The sequence below is a fragment of the Lutjanus erythropterus genome, chromosome 11, assembly GCF_056507025.1.
Source record: "Lutjanus erythropterus isolate fLutEry1 chromosome 11, fLutEry1.hap2, whole genome shotgun sequence".
Lineage (NCBI taxonomy): Eukaryota > Metazoa > Chordata > Actinopteri > Lutjaniformes > Lutjanidae > Lutjanus > Lutjanus erythropterus.
This window is the reverse complement of record NC_139327.1, coordinates 13415858-13440032: the sequence shown is the minus strand read 5'-3', so window position 1 is coordinate 13440032 and position 24175 is coordinate 13415858. Positions and strand designations below refer to the sequence as shown.

Below are 24175 nucleotides of genomic sequence, written 5' to 3'. Positions count from 1 at the left end.
CCTCTGGAGTCTGGTTGGTTTTGATAGCACAATATTTGTCTCATAAAAAAAGAAAAGGCTGTCCGATGACAAAGTAAAGTGCTAAAAAAATATTCTAAACATAGTGTACATTTAAACTGATAATTATTTTTTGAAGTGGACCTGACTAAAATATTTTTTTCTGAAGACCCTGTCCACAGCAGATCATTGCTTGGCTCTTGACCTGGTGCTTCACTTTACTTCTCCACACTGGTGACACGCTGACTGGAATTTACTGTAGGTAATGCACTGATGGTCTCCTTATCCTCCTAAATGTTGAAATCTTCATGCTTATTAGTCATTGATTTAAGAAGGTTTGACTCAGAGCAGAGATTTCTGGGTAGATATATTCTGTTTTTATGCTTGAGAAGTCAAGAAGTTATTGGTGTTTCAACTATTGCAATAATTTCATTTTTAATTCCAGATTGTTGAGGAAAAATCTCCTAGGATTAATAGAGTATCTCTGGATGCATCATCTTGATTATCAGGTGCCAGTCACTGGTACATTAGCTATAAGAAATTCTCTTACCAAGACAAGTGCAGCAGTGTAAATTAAATTAACCTCCAGCCTTTGTTCCTCAGCCCATGCAAATTAGATTTACTCAAAGAGGCTTGGTCTACCAGCACAAAATACTCCCCTCTGAATTGAACTGAAGAACATAATGTGCCATCTTTATCTGGGACACTTGCTGCAGCCTGAGCAGGTTTGTGTCTCAAACACAGCTTTTCTTATTCAGTGCTCCTGACGTCAAAGGCTGCAACCCACATGATGCTGACAGAATTTAGCACTAGCTATAATACAGATGTTCACAATCGTTTCATGCGGTGCATGTGTGCAGTACCTATTCATGAGGAAAATGATTAATGTCCATGTAAGATTGGCTCATTAAAATATGACTTTTCACCTGATGAAATTCATATGCTTCTTTGAACTTAAAGGCATAACCATCAGCAAAATTTGGCTGCTGTCACATGCAAATGAATGAGAGTCCTGGCAGAGTTTTGGAGATATCAGCCATGGAGATGTCTGTCTTCTTTTGAATATGATGGAATTAGATGGCGCTCTGCTTGTGGTGCTCAAAAACTACATTTGAATAGCAATGTCTCTTTCCACAAAGCATGAGCCGTTTATTGAAGATTATCCACATACTTTGTTGTGAGTAGTTTAAAGAACTGTTTTCTTTCTACTGAACTATACCTGCCAACTATATCCCCGTACTATATTTGGATTAGGATTGGGTATCATCTGGTTTTTAACAATTCATATTCAGATTCAGATTCTTCTCATCAATTTTGGTCCTTACTGATTCTTGTTTCCAATTCATTGAATGAAATGCTTATAACCACGGTTAAATGTTACCAGTGTAAACACTGAGTAAAATTAACAGCAGCTAGATAACTGTTATGACAGTGGTCTCTTTTCTGGTTTCTTCAATATTTTGGGGTTTATTTAGGCTACTTTACTTTATTGATAGAGGAGTATCCTGTCCTTGTAAGGCATTTTATAGCGTAGCATTTGCTAACTTGAGGTGGTTGTTACAAGATTCCTACAATTTGTGCTCATCTGCTCATCAAGCAACTTAACAACGGCTGAGTAACTGAGAATAATGCTAGAATAATGATTTAAGAAATGCATTAGGAGACAAGAAGACATGCATACAGTCAATCTGCATATCCATAGGTGCAGACAAATAACCAGGTCAGTATATGGTAGATGTTTGTGGTATGTGATTTAATTTGAAACTAGCACAAGTGAAATTTGGGTAGAAATTGATAAGCAGAATTGAAATGAAAATTTCTTAATTCCTTTGAAATCATAATTTTGTAAAAGATTATTCTCGGTGCACAGCCATAACAAGCTAGCTCAGTAATGTTAACGTTACATCTTAGCTGAGGAGGACAACAGTAATATTTACATCCCATGCTGTCAAGAGCATAAGGCTCCCATCCATAAGTAAACGCACACTTCCTTCTTACCGTTGGTGAATGTTGTTCACCAGGAAGAATTGGCCCTAATAAATTTTGTCGATTATCTTGAGTAAAAAGGTTATGATTGCTGGAAAGATACATTGCTGTTGAGTTGAAATCTATTTTCAAATGTTTGGTTTTGGTGCTTTGAGGATCACAAGCCCAGTGCTATTTTGTTCCATTATATTCAAGAGAAGACAGACGTCTCTAGGACCGATATCTCCAAAACTGTGCAAGTTTGAGGAAAAATATGTATATTTGATTTTGGGATGAACTGTCCCTGTAAAATTCTCATGACCATTTAGGATGTGTCTAAGCAGTGTATTTTAATTTCCAATATTTAAAAAATTCTGTGATCTTTCAAGCTAAAACTGTTCAAATGCCATATTATACATCAGTTTTTTAGTGCAAACAGGTACTACCAAAAAGGTTTCCACAGTCGTTTTAGTTTTATGATAATAATAAAATCAGTTAATACAAGACTATACACTGATAATATGTAAAATATCATTGATAATTTATCCCACACATTGTCTTACACTAAATATTTACTCCTACATATTTGCAATGCTATATTTGTATGACTGCCCTTTAACTCAACTAATGCAGACCAGAGGTTTAGGATGTGGCTGCCCTCACAATGATAGTGCTTCCTTATTGGTTTTTAAAGGCAATAATTTACCAGAAGGCTACTGGGAGTTTCCAGCACTCAGCCCAGGTTCATCAGGAGCAGACAGATTTACTGAAGTCACACACAAACACGTACACATGGTGGCTCTGCACAAACACCCCGGCGCTCAGAAAAAGGACATAAGCTCTCCCAGCTCTCACATTTATAGAGCCATGGAGCGAGAGACTGTCCAAAAACTCGTCAATATGGCTTTCAGTCACTGCCCTTTTTAAAGTCCTCTTGTGTCTGTGTGGATATCAATTTGTATGCAAGTGTGTGTGTGTGCTTGGAATGGGGGACACGACTGCAGTGTTCCTATCACGTCCAGAGCTGGGATGTGTATCATGATTAATTGATGAGACCATGGCCCAGCCTGGCTCTGCACTGTATAAGATCAAACTAAACTCTTTCTCTCCCACCTCCCCCCCCCCTCTCTCACTCTCTCTCCTCTCTTTTTTTTCCACCTCTCCTCTCCCTCTCTTTACCTCTTGCTCGCTCAGCCAAAAGCCCCGAATGCTGACTGGCGATATTCTGCATCTTTGAGGGCAGGGGTGCAGAGGTAAGCACTTTCCATCTTTAACTCTTTTGCAACTTTTGATCATCATGAAAAAGTTACACCTAGTCATCCTTCTCACACTGTCTACACTCAGTATGTACTGTTATGACTACAGTGAACCTCCTCGTGTTCCTCTTTACCACAGCTGAAATGTGTGATAGGGGAGACTAGGGGAAACTGCAAGAGTGGGCAGCTGTAACACACTCAGTTCATACCATCGAAACAAATTAGAATGATGACTCTTACTCTGCACATGCTCAGTAGTTTTCAGCAAAATAGATGCTGAGGTACTTTTTGAATCTTAAGTTTAGATGACTGAATTTCAGCTTTCATGAATTTTATTTCTAGATTATCGGTTGAAAAATAAAGATACTTCAAGAACTTTCATATGTGGTTGATTTTAGAGGCCCCTACGGACAAAACTGTCAATGTTTCCCCCTAAAAACCACAAAATATAATGAACAAATACAAATACTTAAATAAAATGTTCCTCCTGATTCTCTTTAACTGGCTAGCATACTACTCACTGTTATTTTTCTGGGGAAAATGTAAACACAGACTTTGATCTGAATTCAAGGAGAATCTGACCCAGTGCCAGGCATTAAGAGTAACTATATTAATAGCTGATTTTCTTGCAGATGGTCTTGTTAACTTATGTAAGTCATATCGAAGCAGTATTAAAGGACCAGTGTGTAGGGTGTAGTGGCATCTACAGGTGAGCTTGCAAATTGCAGACACGATATGTCATGCTTCAGTTCCAAGTATCTATGAGAACCTACAGTGGAAGCAAGACTTGCCAAAAAACCCAAAGGTTGTATCGACTGTCAGTATTTTGTTTGTCCATTTTGGGCTACTGTAGAAACATGGCAGTGCAACATGTCACACTCTGTGGAAGAGGATCCGCACCTTTAATGAATTTAAAAGGCTCATTGTAAGGTAACAACAAACAATGGTTCCTGTTGTCAGGTGATTATACACTAATGAAAACACACTTATGAATATTAAATTCCATTTTTGGCTGTTTCATGACAAATTAAAACTTCTTGTAGTTTAATATGAACAAATTATGCTAATATATATGTTGTAGCTATCATGACCACAATTTTGGACATACTAAGATATTTTACTAAAATTACTTAAACTTAATTCAAATAATTAAAATGGCATTACCACTAGAATAGCTGTCAAGTTCTCTGCAAAAATAGAAATACACTTTTTGCTTTGAATACATACGATACCTAAAAAATTTAAACCATATACAAAAGAACATTATTAGATACTACAATAGTAATGTGATTATTTTAACATGTGCATTTACTTTACTTATTTCTTCAAGTTACAACTGCCTCACCAAGGCACTTTAACACTCTGACCTCTTGCATTAAATTTAATATTATAGTCTTGTCCTTGTTAATAAAAATAAATTAAGTGTATTATTAATTAGTGGACGCATATGTTCCTTATATCAAAACCTGACTAGCGTGCATCAAGTAGTCTGTGAGTTATGAAGGAACATGTAAAAAAATGTTACACTTGGTCCCTGTCTCCCCTATCTCTAAGCAAACTGTTTATTGACACATCAGATTAGCCACAGATACCTGCACCTCAAAATGACCTCTGTTCAAAACCATAAAAAAAGACTCTGCAACATAATACTGCAAATCCCTATCTGCCATAATCAGAGACGACTGCTAGTGGCCGCTCAGCATCTGTTTGAACGTCAACCCCCCGTCCTCCTCCTTTGGGAAAAAAAAAGCCATGTGCGGCTCCCATCAGTGGATGTATAGCACTACTCCTCTCCACTGCAGTGTAATACTATATAGGTCATCTACATTCTGAGTGTCGCTCCCCCCAGTTACAGTCTTTAAGCAGGAAGCATGAAGGACAAATGAGCTGACTATGACCTTTCTTAGATTATCAGATGCACACATGCATCAGTGTCTGCATGGACAACTGCCCGGCATGCGCACATGTGTGCATTTCTGTGTGTATTTATATATTTTTATCCAGCGATGAAGGCAGAAGTTGTACATGCAGACAGCAGAGGACACTTTGGACTCAAGTCAGACTTGTTAATTCAGTGGGTGTGTTTGCATACACTCTGGTTTTCCTCATATGGCTGCATAGGGCCTTATTGTGTGAATAATTATATTAGTTCTTTTTAATAGATATAGATTTTTTAAATATTATATAATAATATAATTTCCATATTTTGACAATTTTCTATTGACATTTAATGACTTTTTTCTATTTACTATGTTTACCGCTATGCACCAAAATAACCAAGGCAATTACGAATTAATCTGCTACTTCAGAACCATGGACAGCGCCATGGATTTCTCAATATACAAGACAATTAAGGGCTATGTCCACCAAAGTATTTTTTCCTGAGGTCAGCAGGAAACATATTTAAACTCTACTACAAACGGCCACAGTATGACGAGGCGCTGATCGTGTGGCTTTTTTTTTTCTGGTTGCCAAGAGTTGAAAATTTTTCAGATAAAACACTGCACTCATCAGTGTCACTTGTTACCCAGCTGTCAAGCCACAGTGGAGGAGGGGCAGGAAAAAATAGCTTACCACAAACATCCTGCTTGTATTTCTTGAACTGTCGTCCAGCTTCAGTTCTTGATCCAAATGAAAAGTACCCATCAAGATGTTTCCTTGCCTGCTCTACCTTGTACCAACAGCTTTACATTCAGTGTTTGTTGATAACACAAACCATCTGGGAAATTCGGTACTTGCAAAACATAAATCAACCAATATTTCTACAGATATTCCATATCATAGCAAAGATTGGAGTCTCAGCTCGAAGTGCTCTCATGCACTACCTAATGCCTTTGTTCTTATAATATAGCTGTGTTTTTAAGTATTCCCATATTAGCCTGAGTCATGAAGTACTACTGCAAACCAGAAAATGCTGAAATTACGGGTTGAAATTAGTATATGGCAACAATTACAACAAAATAAATGTTTTTTGCATGTACTTCTGTCACTCAAATGTTGAAACGATTGTGTCAGAAAAGCTGCATTAAAATATGTAATGATGAGTTTTGCTAATTTGCTATGAGGACAGCTGGAACATCCAGCACTAATGAGTTTTACCTCTACATGTCTCTCATTTGTGAATTTTCATAATTTCATGCTAACAATGGTTACTGCTCAGTCTTCTGCTCCGTCTAAGTTTGATTTAATTGGATATTAGTGTTAATTTTTATGGTGCAGAGGGTATCATAATGTGCATCATGTCATCAAGTCACTGTAACATGACGTGGATTAACATAAATCATCAGTGCAATTTGCCGCTGCCATCTCTCCCTTATCTGAAATGGCAGTGCCTGTAACACACATAGACACAGAGAGGCTCGTATTAACGCTTTAGCCCAGACACACACAGACTGTAATGTATCACACTACACACAGCATGTAGCACAAACATTACTGACCCACATTCCTGGTGTAGTCAGTCAGTGTAGAAAACACCAGTCCTGCTATCTGTGTCATAGTCTCACACATTAAACCACCACCTTCACTTATGTAAAAGCATGAAAACCTTCTCAGAATGTACATGGCCATTTTATATTCATGACAAATCCCTATTCAACATAAGGAGTGTGTTGCAGTTTGGGATAGATGCTGGATGTGCTGCATTGCAGAGGCCCCACAGTCAGGGTAGGTCCTCCTATACAGTGAGCTCTGTATTCATTATGAATGTATGGAGGGAAAATTCTCAGGCGAGGTTGGAACCTGCATACATGCACCAGGCTGTCTGTGTTTATTACAACATTGTGAGAGTTTCTAAATTTAGAGATGACTTTTTCGTGAGTCTGTGCGGTCATATTTGCTCTGTGTTATTATGTTTTGAAGGAAATCTTGGGATGTTTCTCTTCAGCTTCACTGGTATTTGCTAAGATTACTGTGATTCCTGACAGCTCTGATTCAAACAACCATCCTACAACATGGGTTTCACTTTGCTTTACTTCTTGTAAGACAATTTACAAAAAAATATATATGCTTATGAAGATTTATACAGCTCTCTTGTCTGTCTGTTACAAGCAGTAGGCAATTTGTTAATTTTTAACAAGGGGGATGGCCAGCTGGGAGCACCCTAGTGATGTGAAGACCAGTTCTATATGGTGTAAAGAATGTTATAGATCCCAGATGAAGGTGACAGAGGGACAGGACTAAGAGAACAACGCTAAATTACAAATTTCTCTGCTACTTCAGAACCATGAACAGTGCCATGGATTTACCAATACACAGCACAGTTAGGCTACTGATATTTCAGAGCCATGGTCGGGGCCATAGATTCTCACTTCTAACCTCAGATAAACATCAACAATCAATGAGTAATGAAGACAACACTAACATATTCCTCTCTGGCCCTGAACTCTCTCTGCAACAAGGGGATGGAGAGGGGGGATAGCAGGATAATAAAGGGGGTGGATTGTATCCCCCTAATCCCAAGTCAAATTGCCTACTGGTTACAAGTTAGCATTACATCAGGAAACAACTAGTATGGCTCAGTCCAAAATTAACAAACTTCCAACACCTCTTAACATGTTATATCTGTTTTGTTATGCATGGGACTATTTCTTAGCTGGGTGTAGTGATTTTCTGGAGTCTCTGCTAGTTGCCAAGCAACTTCACTGGAACAGCAAGACATCAAGGAAACTACAAAAGAAGGAAGGGTCATTACATCTCTAAGGAACATTCTATGTTCCAGACTTTGGTGCCAGTTCTAGTGAAGCTCATGGGAGATGCAGTGTCAATCACGCTATTTGGAGAGAAACAGCAAATAAACTAATACACACTTCAGTCAGTATGTTTTTCTCTGAAGTGTGTTCTTTTTTAGAGGCATTTATTCATCAAAGAACCCACAGTGTAGTTATGCTGGGTTTTAGTCTGCTTTCTATGAATCTCCCATAAACTTCAGTAGAACTGGCACCGAAGTCTGGCACCAAGCAGAGCACAGAGGCAGCACCAGCCTTATATATTTATATGTATCTTTTGAAAATAAAATATATTTCTTTTCAGCTTAATGATAAGCATATGGTGTCAGTGCCACCTCTGAAAAAGTAAAGCATAAAAAGTACAATCTGGTTAATTACATCTATTGAAAAAAAAAAAATCTGGTAACTTTGGTGATGTGCTAAGCGCCAATCTTGTAATGTAATTATAACTGTCATGTAGTGAGTGTCCTACTTTATACGCATACTAAAACATAACTATGTAACAAGATCAGCTGACAATATTTACAGCATGCCAACAACGCCATTAAATATGTCCTATAGTCCCAGAAATTAAGCCTAATTGTATTTGTTGGTTGCCATGTATGAATGTGACAGATGAAACCTGACTTAGCTGTTCATAAAAACTGTGGTGGATCACAACAGATGTAACACTGTATATATAAATGTAGCCTCATCCAAAATAATTATGCAGCACTAATGGTGGAGTTGCATAAGGAGACCATAATAAAAAACAGTAATGGTGATGCAGCACAACCCATGTTTCTATATAACAACAATGGCACATCAACATGTATGTCATTCATCTTTATTATATGTCTGTGTCTTTATTTTTTAGCTTACTCCCTGCAATATTTAAAACTGTTCCACTGCCAAACAATGTACAGAAAAGGTGGATATTGACGTACTCAAAGGCCTTCAAGTGGTTTTCCTGTTGAAAGCTTTCAGTGTGAAGCAGCTGCAGTCAGCATTAACAGAAGAGCACTCATAACTGCACAGTAAAGGCTGATGGACCCTAACAAACTGAGGTTTATATGTATTGGATGAAAGAAAAATAAGGATCAAAGAGTGACAATAGTCTATGTTACTCAAGTCTTATGTTACTTACAAGCTATAAAACTACTGAAACACACTGAAGATACTAAACTTACAGTAATGATACTTTAAAAAAATTGGCTTATTCTCATTAGTTGCCTGCATGTCCATATATTTTCTATTGACCCATTCACTTTACAGTGACGTTGAGAAATCTCCACTGAGGCTGGGGACTGTTAACATGGCAGCCAGGATGATAACCTCATGTAGTAAGGATGTAGAAAAAAATGCAAATACAAATGTTACACACTGCATCTCAGAACCAGTCCCCCAATACCAGTATTCAAAGTTGACCACAACCATGAGTAATCTTTTCTTCTTATTCTGAAATATGACACAGGCCTTTTCCAGAAAGACAGTTTAACATGTCACAGGCGGAAAACACAGATATAAATAATTACATTTATGTTGGTGTAATTCTATTTAGCTGCTTTGTTATTTTGATAAAATGTCTTTTATCATATTGTTTTACGGCAGAAGATTCTATATAAAGGGTGGGATGTTTTCTTTTTTTTTCTTAGTTTTCAAAAAGTGGAAAGTGGTTGCTATGGGCGACACGACCACAAGAAATGGAAGACACTAGTCCAAAACTGGTTGCTGTCGAGGTCCGAAACAGTGACAAATGCTGCTTGAAACCTTGACAGTGTAATCAAGTTTTCTGTGTTGGATTGCCATTTCAGTTGAGGTTTTTAAACTGTCTATGCCATCAAGGAAAACAAACTTACACTTACACGTGTTCTGTCTTCCAGTTCGGTCCACATGGAGGAATCCTCTGTGATGCAGGGAGCACAGGGGATGCTGGTCCAGAACTGGCCCACGGTGTCCAGCGCTGCAGGTGAGTGGAAGTGTAGCAGTCAGGATGGAGTGAAAAAGATGGAGCAACATCTTCTTTGGGGCAATAGTCACAACTGATATAATTAAAACTTAACAGATTTTTCCACTATACCTGTACATTTACATTTACATTTGAACAGATTTAAACTGAGCAAGATCACTTCAAAATGCATCAAAAGAAGAAGATGTGTAAGTCAGGTCTACTGAACCATCTTTATGCAATATATACAGCACCAAGCTATTTGCTGTATTGCAGAAGAATGTATTCTTTCAAATATAGTGATCAAAGTTAAGGTGGTCTTGGTGCAAAGTTCATGCCCACCACCATCACCACAGGCACCTGGGAATAAAACCTGTGGAACATAGGTTATGTCTTTCAGAAATATAATGGATGGCAGGCCAGCAAGTGTTCATATCCCTGCCACTGCACTTATTCATGTTGTCCTTCCCAATTAAGCTGAGTGCCTGGCAGGTGAAGATATTCAACACAGCGGTTCATAAACTGGGGGATATGCTAGCTATTTAAGTAAGCATAGAGCTTAACAATGGCAACAATGACTGAGGTGAGAGAAAAAAGAGAATATGACTACAGTAAAGTAACTATGGTTTATCAAAACCAAGAATTTTTACATTTTTATTCCATTTTTAAGAATTTGTCTCTCATTCTTACTAGTTATGGCAACTTAATAGGAATAATTTAACATTTTGGGAAATACACTTGTTTGTGTACTTTCTGGGGATTAGATGAGAAGATCGCTATAGCTGTCATGCCTGTACTCTAAATACAGTTGTATAAAGCTAGAGCCAGGAGACAGTTTGCTTAGCTTAGCATGAATACTGGAATTAGGGAGAAATAGCTAACCTTTTTGTTTAAAGGTAAAGAAAATTTGCCAAACAGCATCTCTAAAGTTCACTAATCAACATGCCATGCTATATCTCATTTGTTTAATACAACAGCCAAAGTGTAAAAATGCAGGCAGATTCTTATTTTTATTTTTAACATCTGGAACACTCAGACTCAGGGGAGCTGGATCTCCCTACTTTTAGTCTTTATGCTAAGTGAAGCTAACCATCTCCTTGCTCAAGCTTCATATTTACAGCACAGACATGAGAGTGGTAAGAAAGAAAATAAGACTATCTCCCAAAATATTAAACTATTCCATCAATTGCTGATACTATACATATTGGTAGATTCCCACAGGGAAAGCACCACAAGTGATGAGACAATCGCAGAGATTAAACATTTTAGTTTCAGCTATTGACCATATATAAAGATGCATTACATGAAGCTCCCCAAAAGTGAAGCCAAAACATCTTGACCGCCCTCTGGTGGTAGGCTGCAGTACAGATCATGAACCTCATCCGCTCATGTTAGCAGATGGGACATGGGCCAACTAAAAACATCAAAGTATACGTCAAAAAATGTTTTCTCAAAGATGGTTTCTGTCATTTTAGGTTGTTCTAATCATACTGATGTATGTCAAGTGTTCATTTTTCTGATCAGTTTGGTTTTAAAAGGGGGGGGGGGGTCACATCATAATTGACAGCTGAGCTCTACTCATGATTGATAGGGTGTGTGGGTGTGTGGCAGGATCTCAATACCGTTGCTCCAACCCTGATTACTGCTGCACAGACTCTTAACTCCAGATGACATCACCAGCGCATGGCAGCACTTGTAACCAGGTTATATGGCTTCATTTTTGTCCAGTGGGAGAAAGTGGAGATGTGTTGTTCATCTTTATACAGTTAATGGCTTTAACCGAAGTGTCAGTTCTTTTAAAAACAAAGGTCACCAAACCTAAATGTCCATTTCAATCACACATTATGCATTACAATTTATCCACTGCATCAAATTCTATTTAACACATTGAATTCACCTTTGATTTTATTGGGGTTTTAAGAGAACTGTCCTTTGAATATCTACAGGATCTTGAATTCCAGTGTGATATTGTGTACAGAGCTTAGCTGAGGTGCCAAAAGCCTGAGGCCGTCATGCAGAGCCACAGATAAACAACTGTATCCTGCCGTAAAAGCATCTGGCAGCAATGAGAGCCACAGACTGAAAAAGGCAACTGCTATTTAATGATAAACACACTGTCCCGAGTGGGTTGCAACACTGAAAATGTGTTGCACCACAATAAGTAGAGCTGGCCTTAGAAATGACATGTGCTTCATCATTCACAGACACACTGGCTCACAGCTAATGACTAACAGCTTTTGCCAGTTTACTGGAAGACTGTTAAAACTAACTAAGAATTTGAAACCATGTTTGGAACATTGCGAGCTGCTTCCTCTTTGGCCAGGCTCCCATTGATTTTCTGTCTAGCTGCAGAAATTAAAACATAGGTAGAGACCTGAGGGTGAAGGATAGCATCACAGTCTATCACTCAGAGAGTCAGTGACAGAATATGTCTTACTGTCTGTCAGCTTTGCTCTCGGTGGAATAGAGAGCTGGGGAATTGCTCGAAATACAAGCTGTACCAGTTCTAAGTATCTCTGTGCCAGTTTGCTGCAGAGAACTGTGAATTTTTACCTACCTCTCTGGTCCTGTAAAGACTCAAATAATGTCTTTCAGCAGAGTGCACTGCATACCACAGACCTATCAGGCATGCATTGTTGCATTAGGGAATGATTTGTTGGGACTCATTGCTCAGACATAGGCATGCACTGGATTGCAGGTTGATCCTCTTTACTATGCATAAAGAGGTGGAGCCTTCCTCTGTGACACATTTCCATGTCTGCAGTGAATTGTTATCATGATGAAGTTGTCTGATACGCTGCGGTGCATCTAAATGCGGCACCCTCAAAAAACTGTGTTTATGTAAGTGACCCATGGCGCAGATGAGGAGACATTTGTCTAATGCCAGAGGGGGGAGAGATGCTATTATCAGTAAGAAGAGAGTAGCATGAAAAAAGGAGATCCTGTAACATTAAAAGCAATTTTGGAGAGGAACAGCAGAGGAGACGTACGGGGGGGATGGAGGAGGAAAAAAAAAAAGCCGAGGTGTGGGGGGATGGAGAAAGAGAAAGGTTAAGAGGATTGGCAGGTTCCTGCAGTAGTGTTGTTGCTAGGGAACGCCATGTGACCTGTTGCCTGGCAACACTGTCTAACTGAGAGATTGCTGCAGCAGCCGCACCCTCCATCAGCAGGGAGTGGGCGAAGGCAGTTTCCATGGCAACGGGTCATATCTCTGAATGGAAGATTTAGAGACAGAAAAAAGGAAGAAGGAGCAGGGAGCGGGAAAGGGAAGGGGACTTGGCAAGGGCAGGTATTAAGAGGAAAAAGAGGGCAAGCAGTAATTGTGGGGGAATAACGTAGGGGAGACTGGTTTAGGTGGATGTGTCTCATGCAGAATACATGCGATGTGTACTGCATATATTTACACAACGCGCTGCACGACTGTCAGATTTGTGCATGTGCTACAAACCACCAGAGGGATTCATTTTAGATGGAAGTGTATCCTGGACTAGACAGGAAATAACACAGTCTATTCTAAATGTAGGACATCAGGTTACATGAAATGAGGCTTCATACACCCACATATCTACATCAGGTGTCATGGCAACCTCCTCACAAGGAGCTGTGCTGACCTGCTTACCAGCAGTTACACGATAATCCGTTTCCTGTGAAATATGGGCTAATATGAAGCAATGGCAGAGTTACAAATAATCCTTCATGTTAGAGAAACAGCAGCACAGAGGAAGCAAAAGCTCCTCAGAGTTGTACAGACTCCTCCAAGCAATGAGGTGACCTGCTCCTAATGAATTAGTTTTTTCACATGCACACACACATAGACATATACACTCAGTTTAATACCTGGGCCAGGATTCTAATTAACAATGTCAGAGGTTTGGATTTGTCACAGCCGGTGCAGAGAGCCCTGGGATGTCCCAAGACGCCCAGACAATATTCACTTGATTAGACGCTACACAGCCACTTGACATTTTAGCTCAGTTGGTCATGCATAGGGAAATGAACTGCTCTAACCCCCATCAGGTGCAAAAGAAAAACACTGTACTGTTTTGGCACTGAAGCCTACAATTTATTTCACTGTAGGAACACAGGAATTACATTACAGTTTGCAGATTTACTATCAGTCCAGTGATCTTGCACACATTTCTTACTCTCTTAGCAAGCTTTGGGTTTACAATCACATAAGGTTTAACCATATCTCGGGTCTTGTTTCTTCTACCAAGATAAATTGTTTACTACTCAACTGACCAGCCCCTTTGTCTTGTGCTCCAAAAACAGTTGAGCAAACTTGGTACCCGGTGGAACGGGGACATGCTATGTGCTGGGCTCATCTGTGTTGAAAAAAAAGACCAAATCTTGAAGATGTTTAAAAGATCTTCCTGTGGGACCTGTAAAGTGACATATATACTACAAGTAGTTAATTACTGATTATGAAACAGTCTCAGTTTAATACTGATGCCAGTATATGACCTACATAAGCAGTTCTAGTTATTCATTATGCCTGCCATTCTCCTTGAAATCAGATCAGATATGTGTTTACATTTTCACAGTGAACGTTACAGTGAGGAGTATTTCAGCCAATTAAAAAGGAGCAGGACATTTTCATTCAGATACCTTTATTTTTGATGTTATATTTTGCAGTTAAAGCAGTGGAGAAATTACAGCTTTTGTCCACAGGGTCCACAAAATGGAAAAGCTTCTTGTATTTGTAGGTTTAATTGAGCTAATGTTAGGAAAACACTAGCTAACTATATAGCCAAGAATGTATGTAGATTAGCTTGCTGACATCAGCTATCAGATGTAACTAGTGAGCCAACAATTGATGTAGATGAGCTTGCTAGTTAGTCTTTTCTACCAGCCAACTTAAGATGTGACTATATTTAAGTTGCTTTTAAAGTAGGGGTGTCCCGATCCGACATTGATATCGGATCTCGGTCTGATATCAGCCAAAAAACGAGTAGCGGATTTTATCGGACTGCATCTAAAATCTCCGATATAAGCGCTCCGATAATCAGTCCATTTTCTGCTCCAGCACTTCTATCCATAGGTGACTCTGGTTGCTGACTATTGTTCTCTGTTTGAGTAACATCACTTGATCAAGCCTTTTCTAACATTCCACACTACAAAATAAGTAATAAAAGTATGTATGATTCATGCTGATATCGTGTCGGATCGATATTGGTATCGGCCAATACTCAAGGCTGCAATATCGGTATCGTATCAGAAGTGAAAAAGTTGTATCGGGACATCCCTATTTTAAAGGTCCCACAACAATATCTTTTAACTGTCTTCAAAATTTGTTTTTTCCCTTCAACATAGACGAGCCTAGCACGTAGCATCTGCTAACGGTTCAGTGAATCCCTCGCCTTTCCTCTGGCCGCTCCATCAGGCTTTATCAATTGAAATTTACTGAACATATTCATACTTTCCACAGGATCAGCCCTTTCTGTTTCACTTACACACAAAATATTCTCAAATCTAACAGGCATATTGTCGTGGCGTTACAATCAGTAACCTGTAAAAAGGAAATTTGAAGTGTGGAAAGAAAGACCATTTGTAGATCTTAAGTAGTCTGCCACTACAAGACTTTCTAAATAATGTATTCCCAAACTCTTCTGACAGAGCATCAAATCACCTTCCTTTAAATAGCAGCATCAAGTAACAGGAAATGGTGTGTCGGTTATATAAAATGGAGGTGCATTGTGTACAGCAGTGCAATGCACTGCATTACTGGCTCAATAAGCTCATCCACATCCTGCCTCACAGTATTTTGCACATTTCCTTTAACTCGCTGGCTGTCTTTTTCAGTTTATTTTAAGCATGGCTGTCCTCCTCCACACAAGAAGCCGTCTTCTTTGCCGAACCATTGAATGGGACTTATTTAAAACACCAGATCCTCTTCCAGGTTTTAATACCCAGATTAAATACAAACAGACAGACCATACCATCAAATGTCATAATCCTCAGAAACAGACGAGCATTACGGTATTAAAGCACTAACTCCACTAATGGTAAGATAAGATGATAACATCTGACACTGACTAATCATTAAACAAGCTAAATTACACAGGTCAATTAGCTGCACTTGGCTTATTTAAAAATGATATGTAAAAATTACGTAACATGAGACAGAATTATTAAAAAAGCAAAGCCAAATCTGGACTTTCCTCAGCAGTCATGGCTTAAAATGTATCTTTAATTTATCCTAGTCCTTCACATGCTAATTATTTAATGTAACTTAAAAATGAATATCCTTCTATGTTTTTATGTCTGCCTGTGTTTTCATATTCCTGGTATGTTGCTACTATTAGGGCCTGACCAGTACTAGATTTTTGGGGCTGATGCTACCAATATTAGGGAGTATAAGCTCACACTTTTTTGTTTTAATTGCTAAAAAGTGGGTAATACTTGACAAAGATATGTAATGGAGGCAGGATATTTTACAGTTTAACGACAAACACTATTGTTTAAAATGATATCGGGGCACAGAAACAGTAAACTTTCACTGATATTTTTAGTAATTATAAATAACATGAAGTATAATAGAGCATAATAGAGTAAAATATGTTAAACCTGAATTGATAAAAAGGATCAGATTTTGAGGGTGGGAGAAATAATCAGTTATTAGATGCATTGAGATTCTTTCTTGCAAGATTATGAATTAATGCATAAAAGTCAATAATCAGATATTTAAAATCCGAGTCTCCACATTGATTACCTCTAAAAATTTTATATGACGGGCTGTTTGTTACTTCCGGCTGAACCAATTGGATGGTGAAATGTCACGGACGTAAACACGTGTGCCGTGTTTACATTCTAAACTGGGCTACTGCTTAAATTTTGGTGATGATGGGTGAGGGTGAAATGAATACAATCCGACCAGCACCCACTGGCATAGAAGCTTAAACTCTGATGCATAAAGATGCATTGATAATTGTTTTATAATCACATCATAGTCCTGTGAATCTAAATCAAATCGAATCGTGAGGTGCCAAGAGGTTCCCACCCTTATCAAATATCCATAAAATACTACATATCAAGCTAACAAGTGAAAAATATCATTATTTTCTTTAAAAAAAACCTTTTCATATCAGTGCATAGAAGACAACATGTACATTGATACTGATTAAGCCGTGATACGCCAACATTGTACTGATAAAACTGGTCGACCAATCAGTCAGGCTCTAGCTGCTACTGCATTTCACTAAAAGCCACACTATCTTCCCTCTCCTGCTACATTCAAAACATCCATTCTTTACAGCATCATATTTATATGAGTTAATACATGATCAATTTTCAGTGAGTCATGGTTCCATCATATATAATGGCTCTGTCTGAAAGGTGTCCAGTACTCTTTGTATTCTCCTCACAGGAGTGGTTAAACAGAGCAGCAGTGCAGAGCTGTCTATTGAGCCGTGTGCTAGTGTCCATAATATCTGCTCTTTCCTATATTCTATACAAAATGTTCTTATATTCTATGCAATACAATATATACATGTAATTTATTCTCATACTCCATAAGCTCATTTTAAGGACTCAGTGGGACACTGTGTGTATGGACAACGTGTATTTTCAAAATAGTGTACTTCCCAATGGGATGGTTGTTGAAACCATTTCAGCACTCCAGCAATGTCATAAATAGCCTACAAAGAAAAATCAAACAGAATCTTTTTGCAAGGGCCTGTGTTTGATCTAAATAAAATCCAGACTGAAAGTAGGTCAGTGCAGAGGGAACTGGTGTGGGCCTGAGAGCACCGTGTCTGCAAAACCCGCCCACCCCCCATCCTCCTTACTGCCTCCCTCCCTCTCTCTCCTTATCTCATCTACCATCCTCGTTCCTTTTCATCCTGGCATCTTTAACCTTTTGACCTTAATAGCTATGTCTTGCTTTCACTTTACATAATGATTTTTCTATATATAGACATTTTTTTTTCAGTACCTTTTTTTTTTCCAAATTGCAATCTGCGTTCCTTTTCTCTGTCACATCGGTGCTTGAGCACTAAAGGTTGAATCCCTGTCTCTGGCTTCCTATGAAGTCAGGATTAATCTGCTACCATCCTCCAAAATTACAAATAGAAATCACACTGCCAAGTTAAACATCCCTGTGGTTTAAAGGGTGGTCCCCTACAGTGTTCCCTCCTGTGGTCTCTACTGAATAGCTGTCCTGAAAATGTCCGCTCCCTGTGGCTATTGCTCCATTGTCAGGCTGTGGCTCTGCTCGCTTTTGCTCGATTTCAGCTATTCCTTATATGTCAGATTTTATGAACATCTCAGAGACAAAGTGCTGTAGTCTATCGGCCGAAATACATGGGACACAGACATGACATGTCACATAGATGGGGCAGAGCCTGGTGGTACTGGTACTGAATTAATTAACTTGATAATATAACTACAGGATCATGGATACACATTGATTTGATTGAATTATTTTAATGTGCAATGCAAAAATGCCCACAAGGCCTCTCTGCTACTATGCATAGTCACTGGTACAATGAGGAATTTATTTTAATATTTTTTAAACAGATTGCACTCCTTTTTTTATACATAAATATGCAGTTTTTACCTGTTGGTGGACTGCATTAAGAGAGAAAACCAGACCAGCCGCATAAAAATAGAGATGAGCTCTGCTGTGGGCATGCTGCGGCAGACGTGTCGCACCGTGTTCGTGTCTCATGTATTTTTGCCCTAAGTAAGGAACAATGCAGGACAAACATAGTTTACACAAAAATAATTGACAAAGGAAGAACTAATAGTAGAGGGGGATTTAGCAATCAAAACACTACAAATATATGTCAAGAGCTACTGTGGAGTTGATAGTTTAAGGTATTGTTTTTGACATTCTTGGAAAATTGCTTTTTTGCTTTCTTGCCAAAAGTTTGATGAGAAAATTAATGCAACACTCATATCTGTATAGTAAACATAGCTAAAAGTATAAGGGTAATAATAGCAGCTGGTGCCAGCAGCCAGTTAGTTTAGGTTAGCATAAAGACTGGAAACATGGGAGAACAGCTACCTAGCTAGTCCAAAGCTAACAAAATCTGCCTAGCAGCACATATAAAGCTCAGTAACTAACATGTTACATCTCGGTTGTATCAGAGTGTTTATCAGCTGGGACCAGTACTTTACTGGAATCCCCGATGGTTGCCTAGCCAAGTAGTATGATACATAACCCCCTGTAAAATGGCATATTATTGTTTGCACATTTAGGTTTTTGAATGGATTGATTCTTTTATGTAATTTTTACAGGTCCCCCATTTTGTAACCATTTTCAAAATGTTTGGTCTTCTTTTCAACATAAGCGAGACCAGCACACAGCAGGAAACAGGAGAGGAATCAAGCTTGCTCAACTGTTATTGGAGCACAGAGTGACAACGGACAGGACTTAGGAAGGGTCAGTTAAACAAACAAAAAAAAAAGATATAAAATACTTGTGAGCATATTGGTAAATGGATTTTGTTACCTTTGAACAGAGATTTGCTAGGTTTTTCCCTGTGCCTCCACTTTTTGTTAAAAGCTAAGCTAACCGGCTACAGACTGTAGCTTCATATTCTACCATACACTGTTAAGAATGGTGTAGATTTCATCATCTAAAATTCTTGTCAAGAAAGCTAATAAACCTGTTTCCATGAATATAGAACTATTACTATAGTAAAGGGGTTACTTGGGTTGGAGAATTGAATAAACCATACAAATAACCATAAATAACCTGGTTTTGACGTGATTTTTTTTTTCATCATACCTGTGTAGATGGTGAAGGCGGTGGAGAGCTTTCACCCCCAGTGGGCGCTGGAGTCAACAGCAACAGCTGGCACTTCAGATACGGCGCCGCACAAGGCTACGGCCCTCCTCAGCCCCTGAAGCCTGGAGAGATTCCTCCTGAAGCCTTCATCATCCCTGGATCCCCAGCCATCATTTCTATCCGCCATGACGCCGGCCCTGTGGACGACAAAGGCGATTTCATAAGCTTCGGCAAGAAGGAGGAGGCCAAGAAGAAGAAAAAGAAGAAGAAGGACAAGAAGGACAAGAAGGAGAAAGGAAAGGATGACGGGGGGGACGACTAGAGGAGAAGGGGTGACTTGAAAACAGAGCTACCAACAAACTACCATCCCAATCACAGAGCCAGAAAAAAAGCCAAATGCATATTGCAGAACTGAGGGAGCCTCCTTGCACCATATTTGCATAGACATTGTACAGTGGCCAAACCCTGGCTCCCCACACAATGTGAACTTGCTAAACAAATGTTTCTTGGCTCATTTGGCCCATAACTTTGGCCTATAAAAGCCTGAGGTTTATGGTAAACAAATGTTCTTAGTAGACAGACTTGATCTAAAGGCTGGACCAAATTGAAACAGAAAGGATTTTATTGGAGTAGATTAACCTTTCTGTAACTTTCTGCCCCAAACTCCCCCCACCCCTGCCCTACCAAGTTTGTATGATAAAAACAAAAACACCTGAAGAGGTGTACTATTTGTATCTGACCATTGTCAGCGGAGGCTGCCTGTGTTGGCATCTCTGTCTTTATGCAGCCCCCTTCCTTTTTGGCTCACCTGGTTGGAGGTGAAGTGGAGGCCAAACAAAGAAAATGAAACAGAGGCTTTTGTCTTCAATATTACAGAGGCCTTGTAGAAATTCAGAAAATGTGGTCTTTTGTAAAAAAACAAAACAAATGAAAAATGAAAAAGCAACAATATACAGTATATGTACCATGAGATTAGCACCTTTAAGAGAACGAGGTTGCTGAGACACGCAGGACCACACTCGAATAAATAGCTCTGTTTCAGTGTAACATGGCACATCACAGAGGCTGAGGACCTGGACTGGGTTGCACCAACTATGCGCAAGTTTGTTCCCAGGTTAGGGTAAAAAGTAGTGGCTTCATAACTGCTGGTTAATTTGCAATTAGCAAGTTACTAAATTAAATTGTACCATATGTAGTAAGAGTGGAATTCTACAGATGAGTAGCCAATCAGTAATAGCATCATCTCACGGGTGGCAAACCACATGGATTTGTAGTTGACGAGATTGGCATAAAAATTACGATTGGTAAATAGAATCCATATTTGACGCTTAAAGGACAATATTAGTTTTGGCATGTTTTAGTCCATTCTCTATAAATCTTGTACACTTTGCAGACCACTGTGTTTGAGGAAAATTATATTTTTTTCCAACTTGTGATCAGATACAATACAATATGATATGATACACTCTGTTCCCGCAGGGAAGTTTGTTGTGGAGTCAGATGCTTCACAGATAAAGCTGCCTTTATAGTAATACTGTGAAAAAAACAAGCATAGATACAGACAAAAACACATACTGTAGCAACTTTCAGGTAGCTAGCTTTCAGGTAGTTTTACACAAAAATAAATGAGAAACTTTGTGCATTAATAAATCCAACAAAATGCAAAAAAGTTTCCTTGGTGGTTAAATTACATTTTCATCACATTGTAATGTAGCTGAAGGGCAAGTTCATTTGAAAACTGCATTGTATTATCACAGTAGCGTAACTTTGGCTAAATTAAACCGCCATAATTGATCGCAGGCAAGCCTCAGCATGTTGATTTTGATAATGTATGGAATCAGATGGGAACCAGATTGAAAAAATAGACACACTGAAAAATATAAATACTAAATTGATTAACAGCCACCAGTAATTTGTAGATAATGGTTGGAAACATCCAAAATCACTGCTACAGTCCTTTAAGTTACAAAATGGCATGGAATTACTCAAAACAAAAAAATACGTGTGCAAAAAAAAAAACTAAAAAAAAAAAAAACATCCTGCTTTACTGTTAGTGAGTGCAGTTGTGTGACTTTGTATCATTTGCACCTGCTTTATTGCTTGCTTAACTATTTAGTTGTTACTTAACAGGTTTTTGTGGTGCTACCGCTTGTGTTTTAGCAATGCGTGAATTGGGATTAGTGGCTACTTCGGATAATAACTAAGGGAACCTACGTGCAGCTGATGCAACCACCCCCCCCCCCCCCTGACCTTGCCTCTTCTCTCAGAATACGGCACAGGTCAATGGGGTCTTAATCCCACTGTGTATCAGCACACCCAGTCTGACACACACACATTATTATACACAAACACTGACTCTCTCTGCCTCTTACACAAAAGCAAACACACATGCATACATATGAACACAAAAATATACTAACAGAATATACACACCCCTTTCTGGAAACTCCAAGACTGAAGGCCAGTGCCATCCTTAACATGGGAGTGTATTATATGGCTGGGACGCAGGAACGTTGCTTGTTGCTTCATTTCTGTTCAAGCCCGATCCCTCTACTTCTGTCTTTGAATGTTAAGTAGTTGTTCTTCAAGCCCTGCACCACTGCCTCAACTGCTTCAGTGCTTGTAGGATTTGCTTGCCCGCTGCCTGTTTCCTCCCTCTACTCCTGTTTCTTCGAATCAACATGGTTGGGACGACATCTTTCAAGTCACTCTCCTTCAATGAACTGTGCAGCTGTAACACAGCAACATTTGTGTATTTGCATATTTACACACGTAGACACATATACTACACACACATACATCTTTTGTTAAGTTCAACTTCAACTGTGCTTAGGCGCTTCAGCCAGAGTGTCTCCTCTGATAGCTCATTGTTGATGGCTCTGTCATATCTCGCATTGGTTCTCGCGTTGCGCCGTAAGGACGCCTGACAGGTTAGCAAAAAATTGAGATTATGCTGTGCTGGATATAATGTGAAGAGATGGAGAGGCAAAAGAAGAACATAGCAGTCACTGTAGAGTATTGTGTAGATACAGAAACTAAGAGTTAATTGGGCAAGTTATTCCTCCTTTGCACAAGCAGAGGTATATTGCAGGTTTTCCTGTGTGTCAGCCATTATTGACAGCTGATCAACTGGGGTTGGCTAAATCCACTTACTAAATAAGTGAAGTGCAGTTCAGCAGCAGTGGAGAGAGGTTGGTGGTTGGAAGGGGGGGCAATTCCACTTAGGGAGTAATGGAGGTGAAGCACGCTTTTGACATTGTTTATTGTGCACTAGTGAGAGGTAACAACATGATAGATGGCGGGAGAAGGGAAGATCATACCAGCAGAGGGAAACACCTTAAAATTATGAATTTTTTGCTTAACTGACCCTTCCTAAATCCTGCCCCTTTTTGCTCTGTGCTCCATCAGCAGTAATTTTCTCCTATCACCTGTACTAATCCATGTTGAAAAAGAAACTAAATTTTGAAAATGGTCAAAAGACGGGCGAGACATAGGAAGGGTCAACTGCTGCGCATCAACATCAGAAATAATGCTGCTGGGAGAAACTTAGAAATTGCAGTGATCCAGGTGTATGAAATGATCAGTTTAAATTGGACCTGATATTGTGAAACCCAGGATTAGTATAGTAGAGAAAAGGTATTGTGAGCAGTAGATACATGATGGAAAATGTCATAAAATCCCACCTCAGTGTTCCTTTTTTAGACCATCGTCTTACCAGTCACAGTAGGGGTATATAGGTGCTGCTATCAGGCTCAAACCCTCCCATGCACACGTTTCCCTCCCCCCCTGCCCCGTCCTTCAGGTGTACTTCTGTGCTGTCAGATCACCAAGTGGCTGTTTGCATGTTATAAGCAAAGGAAACAGATACTATATAGATACTATATATACATAGAATATGTTTTTCCACTGGGAAATGCGTATTGGAATACATATACCTCTGATACACATTCTCAAAGACAATTCACACACATTGAAAGACCCACACTCATCCACACTGACAAACACACAGACATACATGATACGCTATTGCGAACAGTAACTTGTGGAAAAACCTAAAAGAATCACATTTTTTATCCTGTTGAAAATGAATTTAATCTTCTAGATATACATAATGCTATTGTGTTATGCTATGAAATGTTTTTTTTTTCCTGTTTTTACCATTATGATTTTCATAGATAAGAAAATCAACCCTTAAAGTTGTGTTAAGCTTCTAAATGATGATCAAACAAACACTATTGTGAAATCAAATCATTTACTCACCCTCCATATCTATCCCTTGCCCAGTAGAGAAAAAAGAAAAAGAAGGAAAAAAAGTCAAAACAAATAAAAATGGTACAAAAAAAAAATAAAGTTGATGTATTCTCTGCTTGTGTATAGTGAATGTTCCTCAGTCACTGGGTGTGGCAGTGAGTGGCACATACCAGTGGACTGTGACAGTGCAGATCTGTTAATAACTTTTTTTGTACACCTGCTTCATCATTGTAAAGGTGATAGTGATTCTTATGATTTCATCAATCTGGTATTGTGTTTTGTTAATAAGTCACAAATAAAGTTTTTCTTAAATATCTTA

At 38.9% G+C, this 24175-nt stretch overlaps 1 protein-coding gene across 1 annotated transcript in view; it reads left to right on the top strand.

Annotated features, from left to right (window-relative positions):
- LOC146318747 (protocadherin alpha-C2-like) overlaps positions 1-24175 on the top strand; it is a 28864-nt gene extending 4689 nt beyond the window's left edge. The window contains exons 2-4 of the mRNA XM_084730866.1: positions 3157-3215; positions 9808-9893; positions 19614-24175. Coding sequence (XP_084586992.1) covers positions 3157-3215; positions 9808-9893; positions 19614-19927 — 459 coding nt within the window. The 3' untranslated portion in view covers positions 19928-24175. The remainder of the gene's footprint in view (positions 1-3156; positions 3216-9807; positions 9894-19613) is intronic.